The sequence below is a fragment of the Bison bison genome, unplaced genomic scaffold, assembly GCF_000754665.1.
Source record: "Bison bison bison isolate TAMUID 2011002044 unplaced genomic scaffold, Bison_UMD1.0 scf7180017864072, whole genome shotgun sequence".
Lineage (NCBI taxonomy): Eukaryota > Metazoa > Chordata > Mammalia > Artiodactyla > Bovidae > Bison > Bison bison.
The window spans coordinates 11,663,909-11,683,043 of record NW_011494644.1 but is presented as its reverse complement, the minus strand read 5'-3'; the positions used below and the strand labels follow the sequence as shown (position 1 = coordinate 11,683,043).

At 47.2% G+C, this 19,135-nt stretch overlaps 1 protein-coding gene across 1 annotated transcript in view; it reads right to left on the bottom strand.

Moving 5' to 3' along the window:
* The window catches only part of SRCAP (Snf2-related CREBBP activator protein), a 30,468-nt gene that overhangs the window by 10,956 nt on the left and 377 nt on the right, over window positions 1–19,135 (bottom strand). Inside the window, exons 2-25 of the mRNA XM_010837333.1 lie at window positions 17,957–18,030; window positions 17,139–17,401; window positions 15,611–15,862; window positions 13,859–14,044; window positions 13,490–13,630; window positions 12,497–12,719; window positions 12,104–12,381; window positions 11,385–11,475; window positions 11,155–11,244; window positions 10,479–10,667; window positions 10,060–10,388; window positions 9,779–9,956; window positions 8,771–8,907; window positions 8,382–8,551; window positions 7,926–8,118; window positions 6,272–6,408; window positions 5,997–6,183; window positions 4,819–4,988; window positions 4,184–4,449; window positions 3,682–3,969; window positions 2,973–3,137; window positions 2,507–2,692; window positions 2,023–2,289; window positions 182–1,689 (exon numbers count right to left, since the gene is read on the bottom strand). Of these exons, the coding sequence (XP_010835635.1) occupies window positions 182–1,689; window positions 2,023–2,289; window positions 2,507–2,692; window positions 2,973–3,137; window positions 3,682–3,969; window positions 4,184–4,449; window positions 4,819–4,988; window positions 5,997–6,183; window positions 6,272–6,408; window positions 7,926–8,118; window positions 8,382–8,551; window positions 8,771–8,907; window positions 9,779–9,956; window positions 10,060–10,388; window positions 10,479–10,667; window positions 11,155–11,244; window positions 11,385–11,475; window positions 12,104–12,381; window positions 12,497–12,719; window positions 13,490–13,630; window positions 13,859–14,044; window positions 15,611–15,862; window positions 17,139–17,192 (5,685 nt within the window). The 5' untranslated portion in view covers window positions 17,193–17,401; window positions 17,957–18,030. The remainder of the gene's footprint in view (window positions 1–181; window positions 1,690–2,022; window positions 2,290–2,506; window positions 2,693–2,972; window positions 3,138–3,681; window positions 3,970–4,183; window positions 4,450–4,818; window positions 4,989–5,996; window positions 6,184–6,271; window positions 6,409–7,925; window positions 8,119–8,381; window positions 8,552–8,770; window positions 8,908–9,778; window positions 9,957–10,059; window positions 10,389–10,478; window positions 10,668–11,154; window positions 11,245–11,384; window positions 11,476–12,103; window positions 12,382–12,496; window positions 12,720–13,489; window positions 13,631–13,858; window positions 14,045–15,610; window positions 15,863–17,138; window positions 17,402–17,956; window positions 18,031–19,135) is intronic.

Genomic DNA, 19,135 nt, shown 5'->3' with positions numbered 1-19,135 from the left:
GATAAGAGTAAAGGCCCAGGGGAGGGCTCTGTCCAGTGGCATTCAAGTATTAGGTCCAAAAAAAACAGGCTTTGTAATTTACCAAGATAAAAGTGACATTATTTTGTTCCATCCACTCTATAGCAATACTCCAAAAGAATTCAGTTTCCTGTCCCCTCTCCTTTGAGACAGTAAAACTTACCAGATAGAAAGGGGAACGAGGTGGTGGTGGGGGCTGGCGTCGAGGTCGGGGACCACTGAACGAGGTAGCAGTGGAGGGAGGGCTGGGGGGACCAGAGCGTAATGTCAGTGTTTCGGGCTCATCCTTGGAAACAGGTAGCCGGGATACCATGGTGACAGGCAAGGGAGCGGCGCCAGATGACGAAACCACAAGGGAAGATGCCTGGGAAGCTGGGCTCTGTGTTGAGGCTGGGGCCAATGCCAGAGTCTGAGCTGCTGCTGGGCCCAAGGTGGGCACCGGAACTTGGGCAGGGCTCAAAGTCAGTGTCTGCACTGAAGCTGGGGCCAGGAGTGAAGCAGATGATGATACTGGAGCCAAAGTCAGCGTGTGAGCTGGGGCTGGGCCCATCGGAGAAACTGGAGCCAGAGTGGGTGCCGGAGCCAAAGACAGCGTCTGAGATGGACCCAATGGTGGTCCTGGTGCCAAAGACAGTGTTTGGGCTGGAGCTGGTACTAGGGATGATGCTGGAGTCAATGACAACGTCTGAGCTGAAAAGGGACTTTGAGGGTTCCCAGTTCCCAAAGAGAGTGTCTGAGATGGAGACGAGCCGCCAAGAGTGGATGCTAAAGCGGGGGGTAAAGCCAGTGTCTGCGTAGAAGCTGGACTCGGAAGAGGTGATGGAACTGGGGCTGGTACCATAGTTTGAGCTGATGATGGAGCCAACGCAGCAGCTGGGGCTGGCCCCAATGAGGAGGCTGAGGCTAAAGGCGTTCCTGGAGTAGACGATGAAGCCAGAACTGGAACCGAAGTCTGCGATGAAGCCAGGACAGAAGTAGGACCTGGTGATGGAGCCAGGACTGGAAGAGGAGCCAGAGGAGGAGCTGGAGAAGGAGCCAGGATTGCTGTCTGTGGAGCCACCATGGGAGCCAGAGAGGTGGCCAGAGCCTGAGATGCAGTAGGTGCTGGAGCCAAAAGGGAAGCCTGAGCTGGAGCTGGATTTGGTGTTGCCGGAAAAGGATTGGCCAGAGCAGAAGCCGGCACCAGGACGGGTGAACATGCTGGGGCCACGGCTGAGTTCAACCCTGGAACATGTGAAGAGGCCGGAGCCAACAATAGAGGGTGACCAGGTGCCTGAGATGGGGACAGGGATGGAGTTGAGGCCAAACCTAGAGTCAAGGCTGACGCTGATGGAGAAGCCCCAACTGGTGCCAAAGAAGGAGGTCCAGGGGCTGCTGAGACAACCGGTGCCAGTGTTGGAGTCACATTAGTCAAAAGAGTTGGGCCCGAAGCCGAAACAGGCAAGGGGGCTGAGATGGGAATGGTGAGTGGAGCTGAGGCTGGGGAAGGAAGAGTTGTGGAGACAGAGATGGGAAGTGAAGACGACACCGGAACTGAGACTGTAGAAGACACAGGACTAGCAAGGGGAGAGGAGTTGGGAACTGGCACTGGAGAAGAGGCTGGTCCAGGGAGTGAGGATGGCACAGGGAGAGGAGAAGAGATGGTCAAGGGAGCAGCTCCGGGTGCTGAAGCTGTGGAGACAGAGGATAAGTTAGCCCCCCCATTCTTTTCTTGGTCCTTCTATTACCCTGTCCCACCCATTCCCCTACCCTCAAGGTTCACCTTTTCCCAGAAGACCTTCACTCCCACACCATGATCTCAAAGATTCAAGGAATCGAACAATTTAACATTTCTTTTCCTTCCAGATTCTAACCAATGTATCTTAGAATCAGACAAGGGCTCAGCGGGGGCCACTGCAAACCAGTATACTGATAATGAAAGCATCTACTGTGACTTGGATACCCTCCGGGCCACCCTATCTCCATTCCCAGCAAAAATTTCTGGCATCAGCCACCTTGACTCACCACTGACTTCAGGCGAAGGACTGTGGACCAGCTTGAGAAGTGGCCTCACGAGAGTGGATGTGGGTATGGGAGCCCGGGCAGTACCCAGACTAGGTGTGGGTAGACGGCCAGGGGGCAATGTGGGGCGTGGAGTCAACACAGCTGGAAGCCCAGAGCTTGGAGGTCGGGGTGCTGGGGCCAACGGAGGAACAGGAGTCAGTCCATCCCGAGGGGCCTGTCTCACTACAATCTTCACCACGCCTGTATTATTCACCATGGTTGGTGGCACTGCAAGAGGAAGCTACATTGAGGGGAAGGTAGAAAAGAAACAAGAAACCCAAAGGATGGAAGAAGTCCAAGGGCAGGAGAGGGTAGCAGACAGATATCAGAGTTACTGGCAAGGGACAACAACACTGGGGAAGGCTAGACAGACAGTAGCCCAGGGCATGCCTGGAAGGACCAAGGCCAGCAAGGGCTAAGTAAGTAGGAAGGCCAGAAGCCTCACCCTGGTTAGCAGCAAGCGGAAGGCTGAGGCCAGTGGGGGCAGGGGTGGTGCTGGGGGTCGAAGAAGGCAGCACAGAGACAGGGGTGGGGCCAGGGGTCGGGGCCACGGCCTGGATGAGGGCCACATGGGCAGGCTGGCTGATGAGGTGGTGCTGCCCCCCTGCTGACACCAGGTGCACCACATTCCCTGGGTTAAGGGAAGAGAGAGAGAGAGAAAGAAGCAGCTATCAGCCGGAGGAGGGCAGAGGCAGGGGCAAGAGAAGAGAGAAAGAACAGAAAGGGAGTAACTTCTTCAGAATAACCTCATACCTATCTTGATCTAAAGAACCCTTCAACCATTCCCCTTGGCCACACCCACCAAAAGCTAGGGGGAAAAAACATAAAGGCTGACATCTGGAAAGAGCCACAAAAACAAAGGGACAAAGAAGAGGAAGAAAAAGGCAGGACAGGGGGTGGGTTTTACCTACTTTGCAGCGGGCGGGGCTGCCCCACAGCAAGCTGGCGCACCTGGGCACCAGTCAAAGTCAGCTTGTTGCCCTGGATTTGGAAGGTGAGAGGTTTGCTTCCCCCTGTACTAGCCACTGGACGTTGTGTTAGTGAGGCCAACTGCCCGATGCTGACCACTTCACCTGCTACAAATAAAGAAGAGGCTTAATGTACGTGGGGCTCACTCTGCTCAATGTCATTTCACATACCTCCATGAGGTGCAAGTCTCCAGTTTCTCCAACCCATCCCCCACTCAATTCACCATGTTCTAAGAACCTCAGCCTCCACCTACAGCCTCTGAGCTTTTGACATGCTACTCCTTCCAATCCTGCTTGTTTAATCTGCAATCTCCTTTACATCCTCTAACAGCCTTCCACCATCCTGAGCTCATCACTCACACACACACACCTGCCCACTGTGCTGCCCTTTTACCCCAAATAATTATCTACTATTAGACTGACCACTATTTACTCATCTTTGGGTCACCTCCCCAACTAGAGACTGTGAACTACTTCAGGGCTCTTACTTGATTATGAATTATCAGTGCCTGGCAAGATACCTAATATATGTTAGCTACCTAGAATCTGACACACGCCTGGCCCCCAGCTTTTCTTCTCTTGCTCCATGGCACACAGACAGGCCTTCCTGCCAGCTCAAGTCCTTTACCCTCACAGAGCCCTGGGGACTTACAGGGCAGGCGAGCTTGCATGTCGGGAGACAGGATGAGGCGCTGTGGCGCAGAAGCAGGAGCTGGCGCTGCCGTAGTGGGAGCAGTGACCGTGCTGGTGGAGGTGGTGGTGGCAGCAGCATTCGGGAAGGCATAGCCTGGGGGCACTGTAAGCGGCTTCAACAGGTTGGAGGAGCCTGGTGGTGGGGCAGGGCTCAGGCGAACAGGGGCAGGTGGGGCTGGCTTCAAGGACAGGGTTGGTGTGGGAGGCCGTGAGGTCCCACTTAAGACCCCCAGAGGGGATGGTAACACTGTAAACACAAAGCAAATGCCTGTCAGATATAACTTGACCAATTAAGCTTTAGCCTGCTCCTAGAAGCCTCCATACATAATCCTTCGTAGCCCATCAAACACCACACCCCTCTCTCTAACCCAGCTCCTCAAACACTAAATTTCATTACTTCTCCCCCAATCCGAACAATCTGCCTGAAGTACCCCCAGCATCCTGGCTCCCTTGCAACTCACCCTGGGGGAGAGGCCCACTGTTTGGCTGCAGTGGGGGCAAAAGAACAGGGCCAGGAGGCCGGGATGCTGGAATAAGTGGGGGCCCGGAAGGCGAGGCTGACACCATCAGTGGTGCTGGCAGCACTGGGGGGGTTGGGCCAGGGGTGGGCTGGGCTGAGAGTTCAGGGCCTGGAGGGGGTCGGACTGGGACAGGGCCCAGCGGGGTCCGTGGACTGTTCACAACCACCACTGTCCGGCCTTCTTGCTTGGGCACTGGCTGCAGCATCCTATGAGGAAAAAACAAGGGGATGGGTAGGGGAGGAGGGAGAGTAAGGAATAGGAAAAAAAATAAATAAGGAAGATGAGGCAGAGAAATCGGCAGATTATAAAAGCAAAAAAGGGAAAGGTAAGACCCAAAGGAGAAAAAGAGAAAGAAATCCGATAAACAAAAGGCACCAAGCAGAGGGAGGGGGGGAAACGATCAGTGACAAACACAAGGGCCTCTCCCAGGACCATCTTCTAGTTATTCTCTCCCCCATTTTTCATCCACCCATACAAACAGTCGAGCCTAGCCTCCAACTTTCCACCCCAACCCACCCAGCCAGCTGTAGCTACTTTTTTTTAGGAACCCATCCCTTATTCCTCAGCCTTAGTACCTGTTGACTTTCATCTTGACTGGCTTGGGCCGGGGTGGGGGGTCAGGAGCAGTAGCCACTTCTAGAAGAACCCGACGGGAAAGGCGGTATTGGGGTAGAAATGTGTCAGCCTCATATCTAGAGACACGACCCTCCAGGCCAATGAGGTCAAACCGACCCATGTCTATCCGCTGACATAAGAAGGAATACAAAAACACAGTGTCAAAGGATCAAAGATTTGGAAACTTGGCAACTACTTCTTGGATAACATACCAGACAGCAAAAGCAAAGACCTGATAAACTGGACTGCACCAAAGGACACTATTAACAGAGTGAAATGGCAAGCTATAGAATGGGACCAAAATTACAGTATTTGCAAATCATGTGTCTGATAAGAGCCTAACATCCAGAACACACAAAGTCCTACAACACAACAAAATAACAACGTGCATAAATGTGAATATACACATATACACAAAAACATGTACAAAAGAATATTAGCCAACTTTAAAAAGGAAGGAAATTCTAACACATGCTTGAAAACATTCTACTAAGTGAAATATGCCAGCAACAAAAGGACAAATACTTTATGATTCCACGAAACATGAAATACTAGAATAGTAAATTTATAGAGACAGAAAGTAGAATGGTGACTGCCAGGTGCTGGGACTAGAGGAAGAATGAGGAGTTATAATTTAATGAATATGGAGTTTCAGTTTAGGAAGATGAAGACAGTTCTGAAGATGGATGATAGTGACGGCTATATAACTATATGAATGTATTAATGAAATTGTACCATATGCTTAGAAAAGGTTAAAATGGCAAAACTTTTTATGTGTGTTCTACTGTAATGAAAACAAAATTTTCGGGGGGAAGTGGCCAAAAAGAGGGAAGGAGCAGGAAAACAAAGTAATATTTAAGTATTAATTATTATGCAAAGTACTTCTAAAAAATACTAACACAATTCTCTCACACATACTGCAGAATAGGCCTTACAACCCCTATTTTGAAGGGCAAGCAAACTCAGGGTTACAAGTTAATAGTTACCTTGCCCAAAGTGACACCGTTATTAGAAAACAATTAAGCTGGAAGAGTGCTGAGGTGACAGGGGAAGTAAGGATGCTAAAGGTCAGACTCCAGCCTAAAGAAAAGAGGTGCAGGGTTGGGTTAGGGCGATAATCTTGGGGACAACTGCTCACCTGGAGAGGGTGCACATCAGTGGCCCTTAGCACCAGAGAGGCGGTGCTGAAACAGATGCCTGGAGTGATGAAGGGGGAGGTAACAGGTCGAGGATCAAATAGGTTTGGATGATTGCAGACTTTTCGCAGCTGCATCAGAATGTTGATGACGCTCATGAAGTGGCCTGTGGCTAGCGTCTCCTTAGTTCTGAGAGAAAGGAGAAATAAACAGGGCACCTTAGCAGTCACTCCTGCTCCAGTCTGGGGTCCCAGGCCCACCCTCAGTCCTGCCTTACGTGGTCTGGGCCATGAAGTCATCATAAAGACAGCGCTGGCGCTTGGAGAGCCGGCAGCGGATAACATGCTCATACTTTTTAGGCATCTGCTTCTCAACATCTACCTTAACTCGGCGCAGCAAAAAAGGCCGCAAAACCTAAAAGTAAATAAGCAGGAGGCTGACAGGAGAAGAGCGGGCACTGTGTCCCAGCTGAACCCTCTCCCTGGGTCTTGGCCTGATGACCAGCAAGAGCCCTGGCTTAGCCCGTTAGTAAACACCCATGCAGCCATGCAGCAAGCAGGAACCAACCACACAAAGATGAGTCAGATGTAAGCCCTCCTCTCAAGGAATTTACTATAATGAAAGAAACAAACATAAAGATGATAATCACAACACACGTGACAAACGAAGCACCGAGGACAGAGCAACTAACTACACAGAAGGGATGAGTCAAACTACGTTCCTAAAGGAGTAACTGTAAATTCATAAGATTATGAAAGTAAATTCAGCCGAGAAGCTGAGAATAAATGTGACTCTGACAGAAGCACAGAAAACAAAAGGCAAATCTGAGATCTCAGGAGGTAAAATCTGACTAGGATTTAGTCATCAAGTTGACATGGAAGAAGTTCAGAGAGAGATGAAAAGAAGTGAAGAGTGATAGTGTCACTAAACCTAGTGTGGTAACCATTTCATGATGTATATATGTCAAATCATTACGTTGTACAGCTTAAGCTTATACAGTGCTGTATATCAATTATAACTCAATAAAACAGGAATAATTTTTGAAATATTGCAAGATTTTAAAAAGGAGGAGGTATAGTTTAGGAAAAACTTAATGGTTTTTTGTTTGATTTACCAAAATAATGATATGACTGACCAAAATGGAATAGAAATAACAGGCTATAAAGCTTAAGACATTTGGCTTATAACAGAGTGAGTTCAAGAGGAACTTTCAGGCAGGGTGGCAAGAGCTACCCAGGCGAGGGGCAGGGTGGTGAGCCCTGGGGGCCAAAGAGAAACGGAAATCCCTCTTGCACTCCAAAAATATCAGACTAATGGCACCAAGCTGAGATGGAAACATTTATTGTTTTCTGTACAAAAATGTCCATGAGACGGGGATCATCAAAGGGGTTGGGGGCAGATAACAAAAATACAAATTTTAAAAAAGAGGAACTTTCAATTAAAAATGTCATTAGAAATTTAAATATAGGTTGAGTGGTCTAGACAGTCAAGGAATTATGAGTATGCAAAGGAGATAGGTAAACTGAGAGACAAAAAAAAAGTATGAAGATCAGAATGCTGAGAAATGTTATTTAAAAGCTGGACATTGGACAAAGGGAGAAGAGCCAGAAAAGACCAAAAAGGAAAAAGGGAACACAACAAAAATATGAAGTTGTGATAAGTCATGTAAAGAGAAATCCAAGCCAGAAACTGTTCAGCATTACTCTACTCAAGGAATAAAAAGAGAAATGCTACCATTAAAAAAAAAAAAAAGCAGAATGATGGCTAAGATGAAGTCACTCAATCTGGCCATGGGTTAGACACTGGAACACTGCAGCCTGACAACTGAGTATATTCAGCCCAGTACTGCCTTCCCTCTCCCTAAGGGTTTTCTGGCTGTGAACTTTAGTTCGTTATTCCCCATGCCCTCAACAAACTGGTACAGACCCTACCTTGTGAAGACGCTTGACTAGACCTTCATTGTATTCTTGGCTGCCCTCAATCATGCCAGTTAGGGGGTTAGAGAACCATTCTTTGAACTCGCGATGAGACTGGAAGACATGGGGCATCAAAAAGTGCATCAAGGACCACAGTTCCATGAGGCTGTTTTGCAAGGGTGTTCCTGTCAGGAGCAGGCGTCTCTGGCTGCAAAGAGGAAAATGGAATGAGAAGGAGGGTGGTCAGCAAAACATCCTCCAAGTGTCCACCTTCCAAGCATCCCACCCTTCAGGACTGCTGCTGAAGTCTGCTGCTGCTGCTAAGTCGCTTCAGTCATGTCTGACTCTGTGCGACCCCATAAATGGCAGCCCACCAGGCTCCCCCGTCCCTGGGATTCTCTAGGCAAGAACACTGGAGTGGGTTCAGGACAAGTTTACTCTCCCACAAATCCTGGACATCTCCATCTTCACCTGTTGAAGTTGAGCAGTGACTGCCAGCGCTGTGACTTGAAGTTCTTGATGTTCTGAGCCTCATCCAATATAAGATAGCGCCAGTTCTTGCGGCGGAAGGCCTGGTGGTCCTGCAGCACCAGCTTGTAGGATGTGATACACACATGGAAGGCATTGGGCTTGGTCCAGCCCTGCAGTACCAAGAGAAAGTAGCAGAAAGTAGGGTGAAAAGAACGAACAAAAAGAAGACATCCTAAGGTCTTCAAGGGACAGCAATCAGGTTAGGAGAAAAGTCCCAGAAGCAGAATAGGGCAACAGAAAAGGAAGGAAAAGAAATTCATTGGAGGAAAGGACCTAAAAGTATAGGAGGCATCAACAGTGGATGGGAGTGATCACATGGGGGAGCAAACCTGCCGCTTGAGCTTCCTCTCTTTCTGGGCTCCATAGTAAGTAAGGATTTTAAAGCTGGGGCACCAACGTTTCAGCTCCATCTCCCAGTTCAACATCACGCTGGTGGGGACAATGATCAAATGGGGACCCCAGTTACCTGTTTAGCAAAAGAATTAAAAGATGTACAGCACAGTGACTGCAGTTAATAATACTGTACTGCCAAGAGACTAGATCTTAAAAGTGCTCATCACAAGAAAAACCAAAATGTTTTATAACTATGTATGATGATGGGTGTTAACTAGTCTTACTATAATTGTCATTTTACACTGTATACACATATTGAATCATTATGTTGCACACCTGAAACTAATATAATGTTATGTTAATTACACCTCATTAAAAAATAAAGATGTGAAGAAATTTGGGGCAAAGGAATTTTTTAAATGATGAAAGATGGTTAAGAAATACAAACTTTGGAGCTCTGGTTCTCACATATAAACTGTGAACATTCTGTCCCAGTGTCCCTTCCTAAGAATCACAGCACCATAATATAAATAAACCCAACTCACAAAACAGAAACAAACTCAGACACAAAAAACAAAATTATGGTTACCAAAAGGGAAAGAGGAGGAGGGATAAATTAAGAATATGGGATTAACAGATATGCACTACTACAAGTAAAACATATTAAAAGGATTTACTATATAGCATAGGGAATTACATTCAATGTCTTACAATAACCCAAAAGGAAAAGCATCTGAAAAACAATTATGTATATATGTATAACCAAATCACTGTGCTATACATCTGAAACTAATGCAAAATTGTAAATCAACTAAATCAAAATTGAAGGAGAAAATAAAAAAGAATCCCAGTGCCCACACTGACCTCTCTATACAATTATCGATTAGATTCAATAAAGCTACTTAGCAGCAAGAGGGTTTCATGGTGCTGCAGCTGAAGTCATTAAACAAGCTTCTCAGGAAATTGGCCAGGAAGACCCAAGGAGAAGGGCCCTGCCTAATTACCTTTCTCACAGGCCAAGTGGGCAAGCAGGGAAATGGTCTGGATGGTCTTGCCTAATCCCATCTCATCAGCAAGAATGCCATTAAGCTTCTTCTCATACATAGTAACCAGCCAGTCCAGCCCAATGTGTTGGTACTCTCGGAGCTGGCCCCGCAGGAGCAAGGGGATGGGTGTCTTCACCTGGTAGAGAGGAAGAGAGGTATCTCAACAGAACTGAAGCATCTGTCACTGAGAAACAAGAAAGTGAAGATTTGAGAAAGCAGAAGCTTGGGCCTGGATATACCTGGGTAGTGGCCAAGGTATAACCCTTGGGCTGGAGACTTTCAGCTGCTGCGGCGATGTCAGTAATTTCTTTCTTAGGGCCTAGAGTGGTGGTGGGCCCTGGGGTGGGAGGTCCACTGCCCCCATCTGCCTCACTCTGCTCTTCATCCCGGGCAAGCAAGTACTCCACCCCAAAGTCATCATCTTCCTCCTCTTCCTCATCTGCTTGGCTCTGTGATTGGGACTCCTCAGATTCCTCAGACTCGGATTCCTCTGATTCCGAGCTCTCACTTGTTTCTTCCTCTTCCGAATGTTCCTCATCCTCATCCTCACTCTGTTCCTCAGCAGAGTCTAAAGCACAAGACCAAGGCTTAGTGTTCATCATAGCTGCTCCTCCAGTACCTGCCCTTCCCAGCTCGTCCCTCATGACCACACATTCACCTGATTGACTGCTACTATCCTCCTGAGGAGCCTCTTCAGCTTCTGTGGCCCCCTCTGGTTCACAGTCAGAGCTGTTAGCCTCAACTTCATCCTCATCTTCCTCTTCACTACTCCCAGAACCTGGGGCAGAGGCATCAGACGCATAGGCTCCTGCATACCGCTGCAGTAACTCCTCCATAGACAGCTCACCTGAAAGAGAAGTGAATGGTAAGCCTTTAGGTGCTTCATGGGGAAAAACAGGAGGTCTGAGTGGCGCTAGTTCATTTTACCTCAGGCTCTGCAGACACTGCTAGGCCCAGGTCAGAGGGGAGGCAAAGAGTTTACTTTCAGCACCAGCTACTTTCAGCTAAGCCCCTTAACACGGGCCAGAACCATGGATGGCACTGCCTTCATTGGCAAGGATGGTATCAATCTAATGAATCTCCCCTTTAAGGTTCAGGTTAAACAAGGCCACTATCATATTCCCACAGTTCTTCCCTTCACTTGCTCTCACATCACTATGTTCGAATTTCCACCATAACCAGTCATAATTTTCTATTTATAGCTATTCACTTATAAATCTGTCATTAGATCTAGAGTTCTTCCAGGAGGGATAAAGTGTCTTATTCATCTCTTTATCTCTGGCATTCTGCACAGAAAGACCAAGTGGATACTCAGTAAAAACATCTGGTGTCACCTTCTCGAGCCAACTCGCTCAGCTCCATGGCATGATCCACCTCCCCTTCCAACTGCTCTTCAGCTGCTATGGTATCCTCTTCATCCTCCGCTAGGCAAGAGAATGAAACAAGACCAAGTGGGACAGAAGTTCAGGTCATACAGTCCAAGTAGAAGAGGTGAAAAAGCCTGAAACGTCAGGTTCAGATGATTCAAGGGGTAAAAAGCAACAGGACTGAGAACAGGTCTGACCTTCATCCTCATTGGCAGTAAACTCTTCATCATCCTCATCTGGATGCCAAGGCTGTTTGTTGCGCTGTGTGACTGAGGGTGGGGGTTTTACCTGAATGGCAGAGGATAAGAAAGGAGAAAGCCTATGGTTAGAGCAGCAAGGGAAAGACCCAACACTGAGTAAGATGTCAGAATACTCTCTGTCCCATCGATTGACAGTTGCCACTGACACAGTCCCAGGGCAAAGATATCAGCAAGGGTTTTCAATTTTAACACCAGCTACCAAATCCTGGCCCCACGATCTGGGGGAGGACCTGTGAAAGTGCTAGAAAAGAAATACAGCCCCCAACAACAACCCCGTGCACTCAGACACATGGAAAAACAGAGCTTAGGTCCAGAAGAGACTTCAAGGTTACCATCCCAGGTCCAAACCAGCAAATGAGTATTAGCGACATTTCATAGAAGTGACAAGGGCCAAGGTATGTTATTTTTTCAAGGTCACACAGCAATCCAAAGAGTGCAGTATATTCTTCCACACATCAAAAATATGCCCATCTCAGGCTGTAACTTGCCCAAACCCAGATTCTTTCCCATCCATCCTCAAATGAGAGCGCAATTGCTCAGACCAGGGAGAACTCCTGAAAACCACAATGAACCTTACAGACCAGAAGAACTCAGTCCTTTTGAGGCTCTCCCTCTGCGCCTACTCTGAATCCACCTTCTATCCCCTTCTGCCATACCTTCAACACCTGAGAGGGTTCTTCTTCACCCCCTTCTTCAGGACCATCTCGGGTGTCACTCTCATGAGATGAGGGAGTTCCTGAGGGGCTGGAAGGCCCTCCTAGCAGCTGAGGGGGGAGGGAACGGAGCAGCTCTTCCAGTGGCAGTTCACCCTCACGACGAAGTAGCTCAATCTCACGCCTCTGGGTCTCTGCATCATTGCCTTCCTGCTGTTCCTCAACCTCAATCGTCTCCTCATCATCCTCTTCCTCCTCCTCTTGGGGTTGGAAGTCCCCATCTATAGCAGGAGAACAAGGTCACAAAGTCCACGGGGCCCTGCAAGCCACAGGGTGGGTTTTCAGCTCTGGAAAGGGTACATGAGGAAGAGTAACAGAGCTAAAGAGGACACACACCTTCATCATCCATCCGGGAACCTGGGGGTGGAGGACTAGAGGCAGCTGAGGAAGAGCCAAGGCAAGGGGAAGAACCAGCCTTGCTGGAGGCTAGCGGCTGGTTGAGGCTCTGCGACAGAAGGTCTGAGTACTTCTCAGTTTGCCCCACGATGAAGTCCAGGTGCAGGTCCAGGGCTTTTTTCCTCTTTTCCTCAAGCCGGGACTGTTGCTTGAATTGTACCACCTGCCACAAACAGGAAATGGAGGGATCACCAAAATAATCTTTTACTCTGTACTATTACTCAACATTTAGAGAAGCCTCCTGTATGCTAGGCCCGGGCTTTTCAGGAGGGAAGAGCTAAACGACCTTAAGGATGCTTCCAAGGAAAGCAGAAAGGAAGTACAGGAGAGAGAAGAGCTACTTTACTCTCAGGCAATGGGGAAAGATTTACAAATGTATCCGGAGCTGAATCATAAACATTAAGTAGGTGTTCCCTGAGTGAAAATGAGGAGAAAGGCATTCCTAGCAGCAGAAAAAGCATGTGTAAATGGCCATAGATATACAAAACAATGTTTGAAGTGGAAAGGAAAGGAACTGGAAAGATACAAGAATGAAAATATAGACAGAGCCAGATAATACTTAAGAAACAATTACAACTTAATGTTGATATATGGGAGCAATTCAATTAATGAGAACTTAAATGTTACTTAAGCAGTTAAACGGCACAGGCAGGTTTTAGAAAAAGCATGCTGAATGCCCTGCAAAGGACAGATGGCCTAGAGAAGTCAAAAAGTCCTACTAACAATCACCAAAGGCAGGGCCCGTATTTTTCCACTGTAATTCTCTCATAGCACTCAATGCTTGAAAGGTCCAACACACAACAGAAATGTCATTAGCATTGCAGGAAATCATATTTATTTACTCTCTCAAGGAGAATTTCTGATCATTCCTGTTACCATGCTACCCACCCATTAAACCCAAAGCATTTCCCTTTCCCAGTCTCTGCTGCCTACCTTCTCCACATTGCTCCAAAACTGCCTAACATCCTTGGCCATGGCAGAGGCGATTCGGCGCAGTTTGGCCTGCTCCTCCCTCCGGGCCCGTTCCTCTTTCTGCCGCTGCTCTTCGTGGTGCCGGATCACCATTCGCACCACCTGTGGAAATGAAGTGAAAACACTCCAAGGCCAGACCCTTGGCCTCTCCCCATGTCAAGAGCAAAGAGAAAAATCAAAGCCAAGAATCCAGTGGAGTCATAGCTTGCCTCTTGAGACTAGAGGCATTTGTAAGCACCCTACACTATTATGTTTGGTTCCCTTCCAACCATCAAGGAAAAGCAACCCTGAAACAAAAATGGAAGGGAGTAGGCCCAGTTGAAGACATACCTTACGGGCAACACCCCGTTTCCAACGGCGCTCCTGAGCAAAGTCAGCAGAGAGCCACTGCATCTCCTCACACAAATAGTCCCAGTGGCCCTTGGGGCGGGGAGGTTCAGGCACTTTAGGGAGCCTCTTCAGTGACCAGAAACCCTCCTTCCGCAGCTCAGCAATTCGAGTCTCAATCTCAGCCTCCTAACAAGGGAGAGTTAGATGATCAATTAAGTTACTGGACATATACTTCATCTCATGACCGTGGCTGAATCCTTGGGCTATGACTACATATAGGCACTGACTGGACTGAGTATTATATGCTTGCCTTAAGTCAACATTATCAATACCAGCTCCAAGAGTTGATGTTACATGCTCTTCAGGTAACTAAAAAAACTTTCAGAAAGATGAAGTGATTTACTTGAGACTACACAGGAAGTGATAAGGACTGAGAATTAAAAATAGGTCCAACGACTCCAAACACCAGATTTCATGCTCTTTCCGTTAATTCACACTTTATGAATATAGGCAAGATTGAGAAAACAAAACCCAAGGGGAGCTTCACAGAGAACTGGGGACAGCAAACTCTAGCTACAAGGGATTTCCATGGCTGGCAAATTCTTACACAAGAGTAACCATACTTATAAATAGATACTAAAAGTCCAATTGATGTAATTGTTTTTTAAAAACATTTTATTTTGTAGAGATTACTGCAAAATTATACACAAAAAAGATTAACAGTGATTAGTGTAACAAAATTATGATACTTTCTACACTGATTATATCTCCTAAGAAAAATGAAAGCACTTGAAATTTTTATTTAATAGAAGTGAGTTAGGACAACTTAGGACAACTGCCCTCATTATTTTTGTCCTCTCCTGACAAAAGTTAAAGCAAAGGGACTAACAGCCATTGATGAAACAGGGAATTAAATGGCCTGATGGTCACCAAGGAAATACCAAGAAAGACGTGGATATTAGACTAACAGCTCTCAAAGCTGAGCATGCATCAGAATCATCTGTACTGCTTTTAAGAGTACTGGACCCCATGCCTAGAGTTTTAAATGGGTAGGAAGAAAAGAGGTGTGAAGAATTTGCATTTCTAGTAAGTTCCCAGGTAATAAGGCTGATATTGCTGGCCCAGAGATCACATTTACCTCTGCTAAGTATAACAGAGACTACAGGAGACAAACATAAAGTGGAAACTAGTAAATTTTAGAAACCAGCTGAATTTTTTTTTAGCTTACAAAGCACTTTCATGTCTATTTTTTCCTTTAACTTAACTCCTTTTTTTAAAATTAAAAAAAAAAAAATTTTATTACTTGGCTGTACTGGGTCTCAGTTAACACATGCAGGATCTTTAGTTATGGTATGTGGGACCTAGTTCCCTGAGCAGGGATCAAACTTGGCCCCCCACACTGGGAGTGTGGAGTCTTTTTTTTTTTTTTTCATTTGGCTATGCAGCATATGGGAACTAAGTTCCCTGACCAAGGATCACCCCCTGCACTGGAAGCTTGGAGTCTTAACCACTGGACCACCAGGGAAGTGCCAACTTAAACTTTTAAGTAGCCCATTAACTACTACACCATCCTTATTTTACAGAAAAGAAAAAGAGGCTCAGAGTTCAAGCAACTTGCTCAAAATCATGTAAGTCAAAGCAGAGCATATATTCTAAATCAAAGACAAGGAAAGAAGTGTTAGGTACTCATGGGACACAGGAATTCCGGGAAGAAGACGCCCAAGAAGCTTCACGGGCCTTTCCAATACGTACATGCTTGGCCTGCTCTGCAATTTCAGCATGGCTCTTCTCCCACTTTGGGCCCCTGTTAGCCAGGTCAGTAGGCTGGGGTAAGCTAAGCCCCTCCAAGGGCACTGTGGCACCATCTGGGGGCCCTGGAGGTCCATCCAAAGAGGAATCTTGAGCTATATGCTGGGGGGAGATGCCGCCTGCCCCACTAGAGGCTGGGGAACTGGATGAGGCAGGGGACACAGGATTGCTGCCTGTCATGCCGTCCGACACCATCTAGAAAAGACAGAAGTGAGAGATAAAATGAATGCCCTAAGGGGTTTTTAGTACATTACTTCATTCTATCTTCCCATGAAAAAACTCTGGAGTAGGGTATCAACCTCATTTTTATAAACACAGCATTTGGGATAGTTTTAATAAGGTATTCAAGATGGTAAGGCCAAGTTTCCAGTAAACACTTATCATGCAAGAGGAATTGTAGCCTGACATTTACATAATTCCCCAATTCAAAAATACTAAGATAGCACATGACTTCAAATCTTAATGATTTTTTCAGAACCTCCATGCTACTGCTGCTGCTAAGTCGCTTCAGTGTCCAACTCTGTGCGACCCCATAGACGGCAGCCCACCAGGCTCCCCCATCCCTGGGATTCTCCAGGCAAGAACACTGGAGTGGGTTGCCGCTCAAATAAACAACTCCCTATTTTTCCCTCCATTTCACAGCAAGTATGGCAGATTCATCAATGCAAATAAATCTGAGCTACCACCAAATTTAAAAGGCGACAACAAAGCCCCAAATCACCCAAACCTCTGTATGTTCATCACTAGTCTTGTTAAGGTTTCCTTTACTGGAGAGGTGGGAGAGGAAAAGGAGGGTTGGTCACTGTTCTCAAACATCTACCTATTACAAGGTACTGCACAAACTATAGTAAGTAGAGAACAAAGTCCGACTTAATTGTGGATAGTGAGGGAACTCATGAAATTCTAGCACACAAGCTTCACAGTATGCCATTCAAATTCCTACCTCGACTGAATTATGAAAGACATTATGTCACAGAATTTCCCAGGCAAATTACAAATATCAAACCCATAACCATCAAAAGTCTACTGTATAGAAATCTAGGTCTGTCCAGTTTTAAAAGTCATGATTTTTTTCCCCAATCTCCAACATTCCCTCAATATAAGAAGAAAATCAATATACCCCATCTATAAAGCTTACCTCCTTTCAGTTCCAAAAGAAATTGAGCTATTCTCAAAGCACACAGTCTTGAAAGCATTTTGTCACAAAACTCATTTCCAACCTGGCCTAATTCAAACTTTTGAAGATAATAAGGAGTTTCCATGCTCTTAGAGATCAACGTAACACTAATGTAAAGTAGAATATGTGTATCCAACAGGCTTGACAGCGCACCCGAGTATCAAAAACTCTCCAAACTCAGCTACCTAGCTAGCTAGGATCACGGAAACATGGCTAAAACCTGCCACATTCCTTCTGCCTCAAAGCCAGCAGCCCAAAGCAGCAGCAGAGAAGGAATCTACCCCACTTTCGAACCTGTGTTTGCAAGATTGGGAGCTGAGGGTGAGCAGGGGAGGGGCAGCTCTGCATGGTCCCACTCCCAGGCTCCTCTTTGGATGCCTGAAGAACGACTGGGTCGTTGTCACCACTGCTGCTGGCCGAGGGGCTGGCGTCCGGCTGCAGGGCATGCTGGGAACTGGCCTCATTCTGGGCCACCGGCCACCGGGACCCGCCTTCCAGGGCCCGGGGCCCACTAGGGCGTCCCAGCCTCCGCTCAGGTCCACCGGCCTCTGCAGCACCTAAAGTAGGGTAAAAACAGTAGAAAGTGATTTAGAAAGATTAAAGAACCTTTTTAAAACCCAAGAATAACACTAACAAATAAAGATAACTGAACAGTGATTACAGCTTAAGTTTCTTGAGCACCTATTATGTGTCAAATTCTTAGTACTTACTTGATGTGTTCTATAATTCTCACATCTTCCTTATAAACCAGATACTTTTCAAGCCATGATAAATGTTTATTTAGTTCCTTCTACATGCTGAAAAAAAGAACTATGCAGAAAAGATGGCTGACCTACATGGAGCTTACATTCTAGTATTTCTTTTATAAGTTAGGAAATCAGAAGGCAAACAGACCAAATAACTTGCACAAGGTGACACAGTAAAGAAGTAGGAGGAGGAGAACAGACTAAGACAGTCTGATGTCAAAACCAAAGAATGTGCTACTCTCCCTGGTGGAGGCAGGCTGTGATTCAGATCTCTATCCATAGACCCAGTACTGTGTTGCACCACAATCACTATCTTAAACATCTCTCCATTAGCACCAGTATATGAAGCAGTATTTGAGTCCTCACCTGTGTGAGCTGAGACCACACCCCCTGTGAAAGTCTGCACTTCCACGGTGCCGCCGTACTGAGGGGAATCACGCCTGAAACAGGGAGGAAAACAGCAGTGAGGAACTAATTCACATCTACCAACACCCATCAAAGCCTTCTTTACACCAACTTTTGAAGTTTTTTTTAATAAACCCAAGTCAGTTCAAAGGCTGAAGAGAATTACAATAGAAAAAGATCACATTTCCAAAAATTAAAAACAAACCATGTGCTGTGAAAACAGAATTTCCTAGGGATATGAGATTCTGGCTGGGGAGGAGAAGCTGGCAAGTGAAGCCTCGACAACAAGTTTAAAAAGCTGAAGGGTAAAAGGCTCCAACCGCTGAAATTAACAAAGCCAAAAAAGCTGTCACATCCAGAAGCTCAAAAGGTGCTGGCTGCCTGGCAGCCTGCTCTCCTTTCCAGTGAGGGCTGAACACAGGAGAATCCACCCTTCCTCAGGGGAGCACTTCGACTCCTACACCTGCCCCATAAGACACTTCCTCAAACACCAGAACTAGAGCTACCTTAGAGTAGCACTCAGAGGTGAGGAAGGCCTAAAAGCAAAGAACCATACTCCGGAAATAGGTAGGGTAAACCCACAAAAGGCCCGGAAGTGTTTCCCCAGTGTTTAAGGAAATTCCTTAACCACGGCGCAGCCTTTGATTCACTCCCTGTTCCACAAGTCACTGGAATCGCGCTAACAACCAGAATCAAGAAGTGTGAACTCTCGACCCCCGGCTTCATTACCGTCTCCCAAAGCGTCCCAACAGCCTGACCCAGCGTGACCCCTGACCTCTGCCCCAACTTGCCACTAGCCCTAAGATGGCCCCGCCCCCTCCTAGACTCCCACCCCACCCAACGTGAGCGACTGGGGGAGGGGCCCGCGCGTGCGCGCCTGGAGGCGGAGAGAGCCGGCTGCGCGCACCGCCTGGGGGCTCCCGCCAGAACCCAAACCCACGCACACAAGGGTCGCAAGGCTAGGCAGTCTTTCATCCCTGCCGGTCAGGGAGCACCCCCCCCACCACCACCAGACCGCGAAAGGCTGAGATAAGGGAGAGCTAGTGCCGCCAGGTCCTAGCTCCTGACTGGATATGGTGGGCGCGCGCCCCGACTACTCGCCCCACGCCCCCCTTCCTCTTCCCGCGCGCCCCTGAGAGG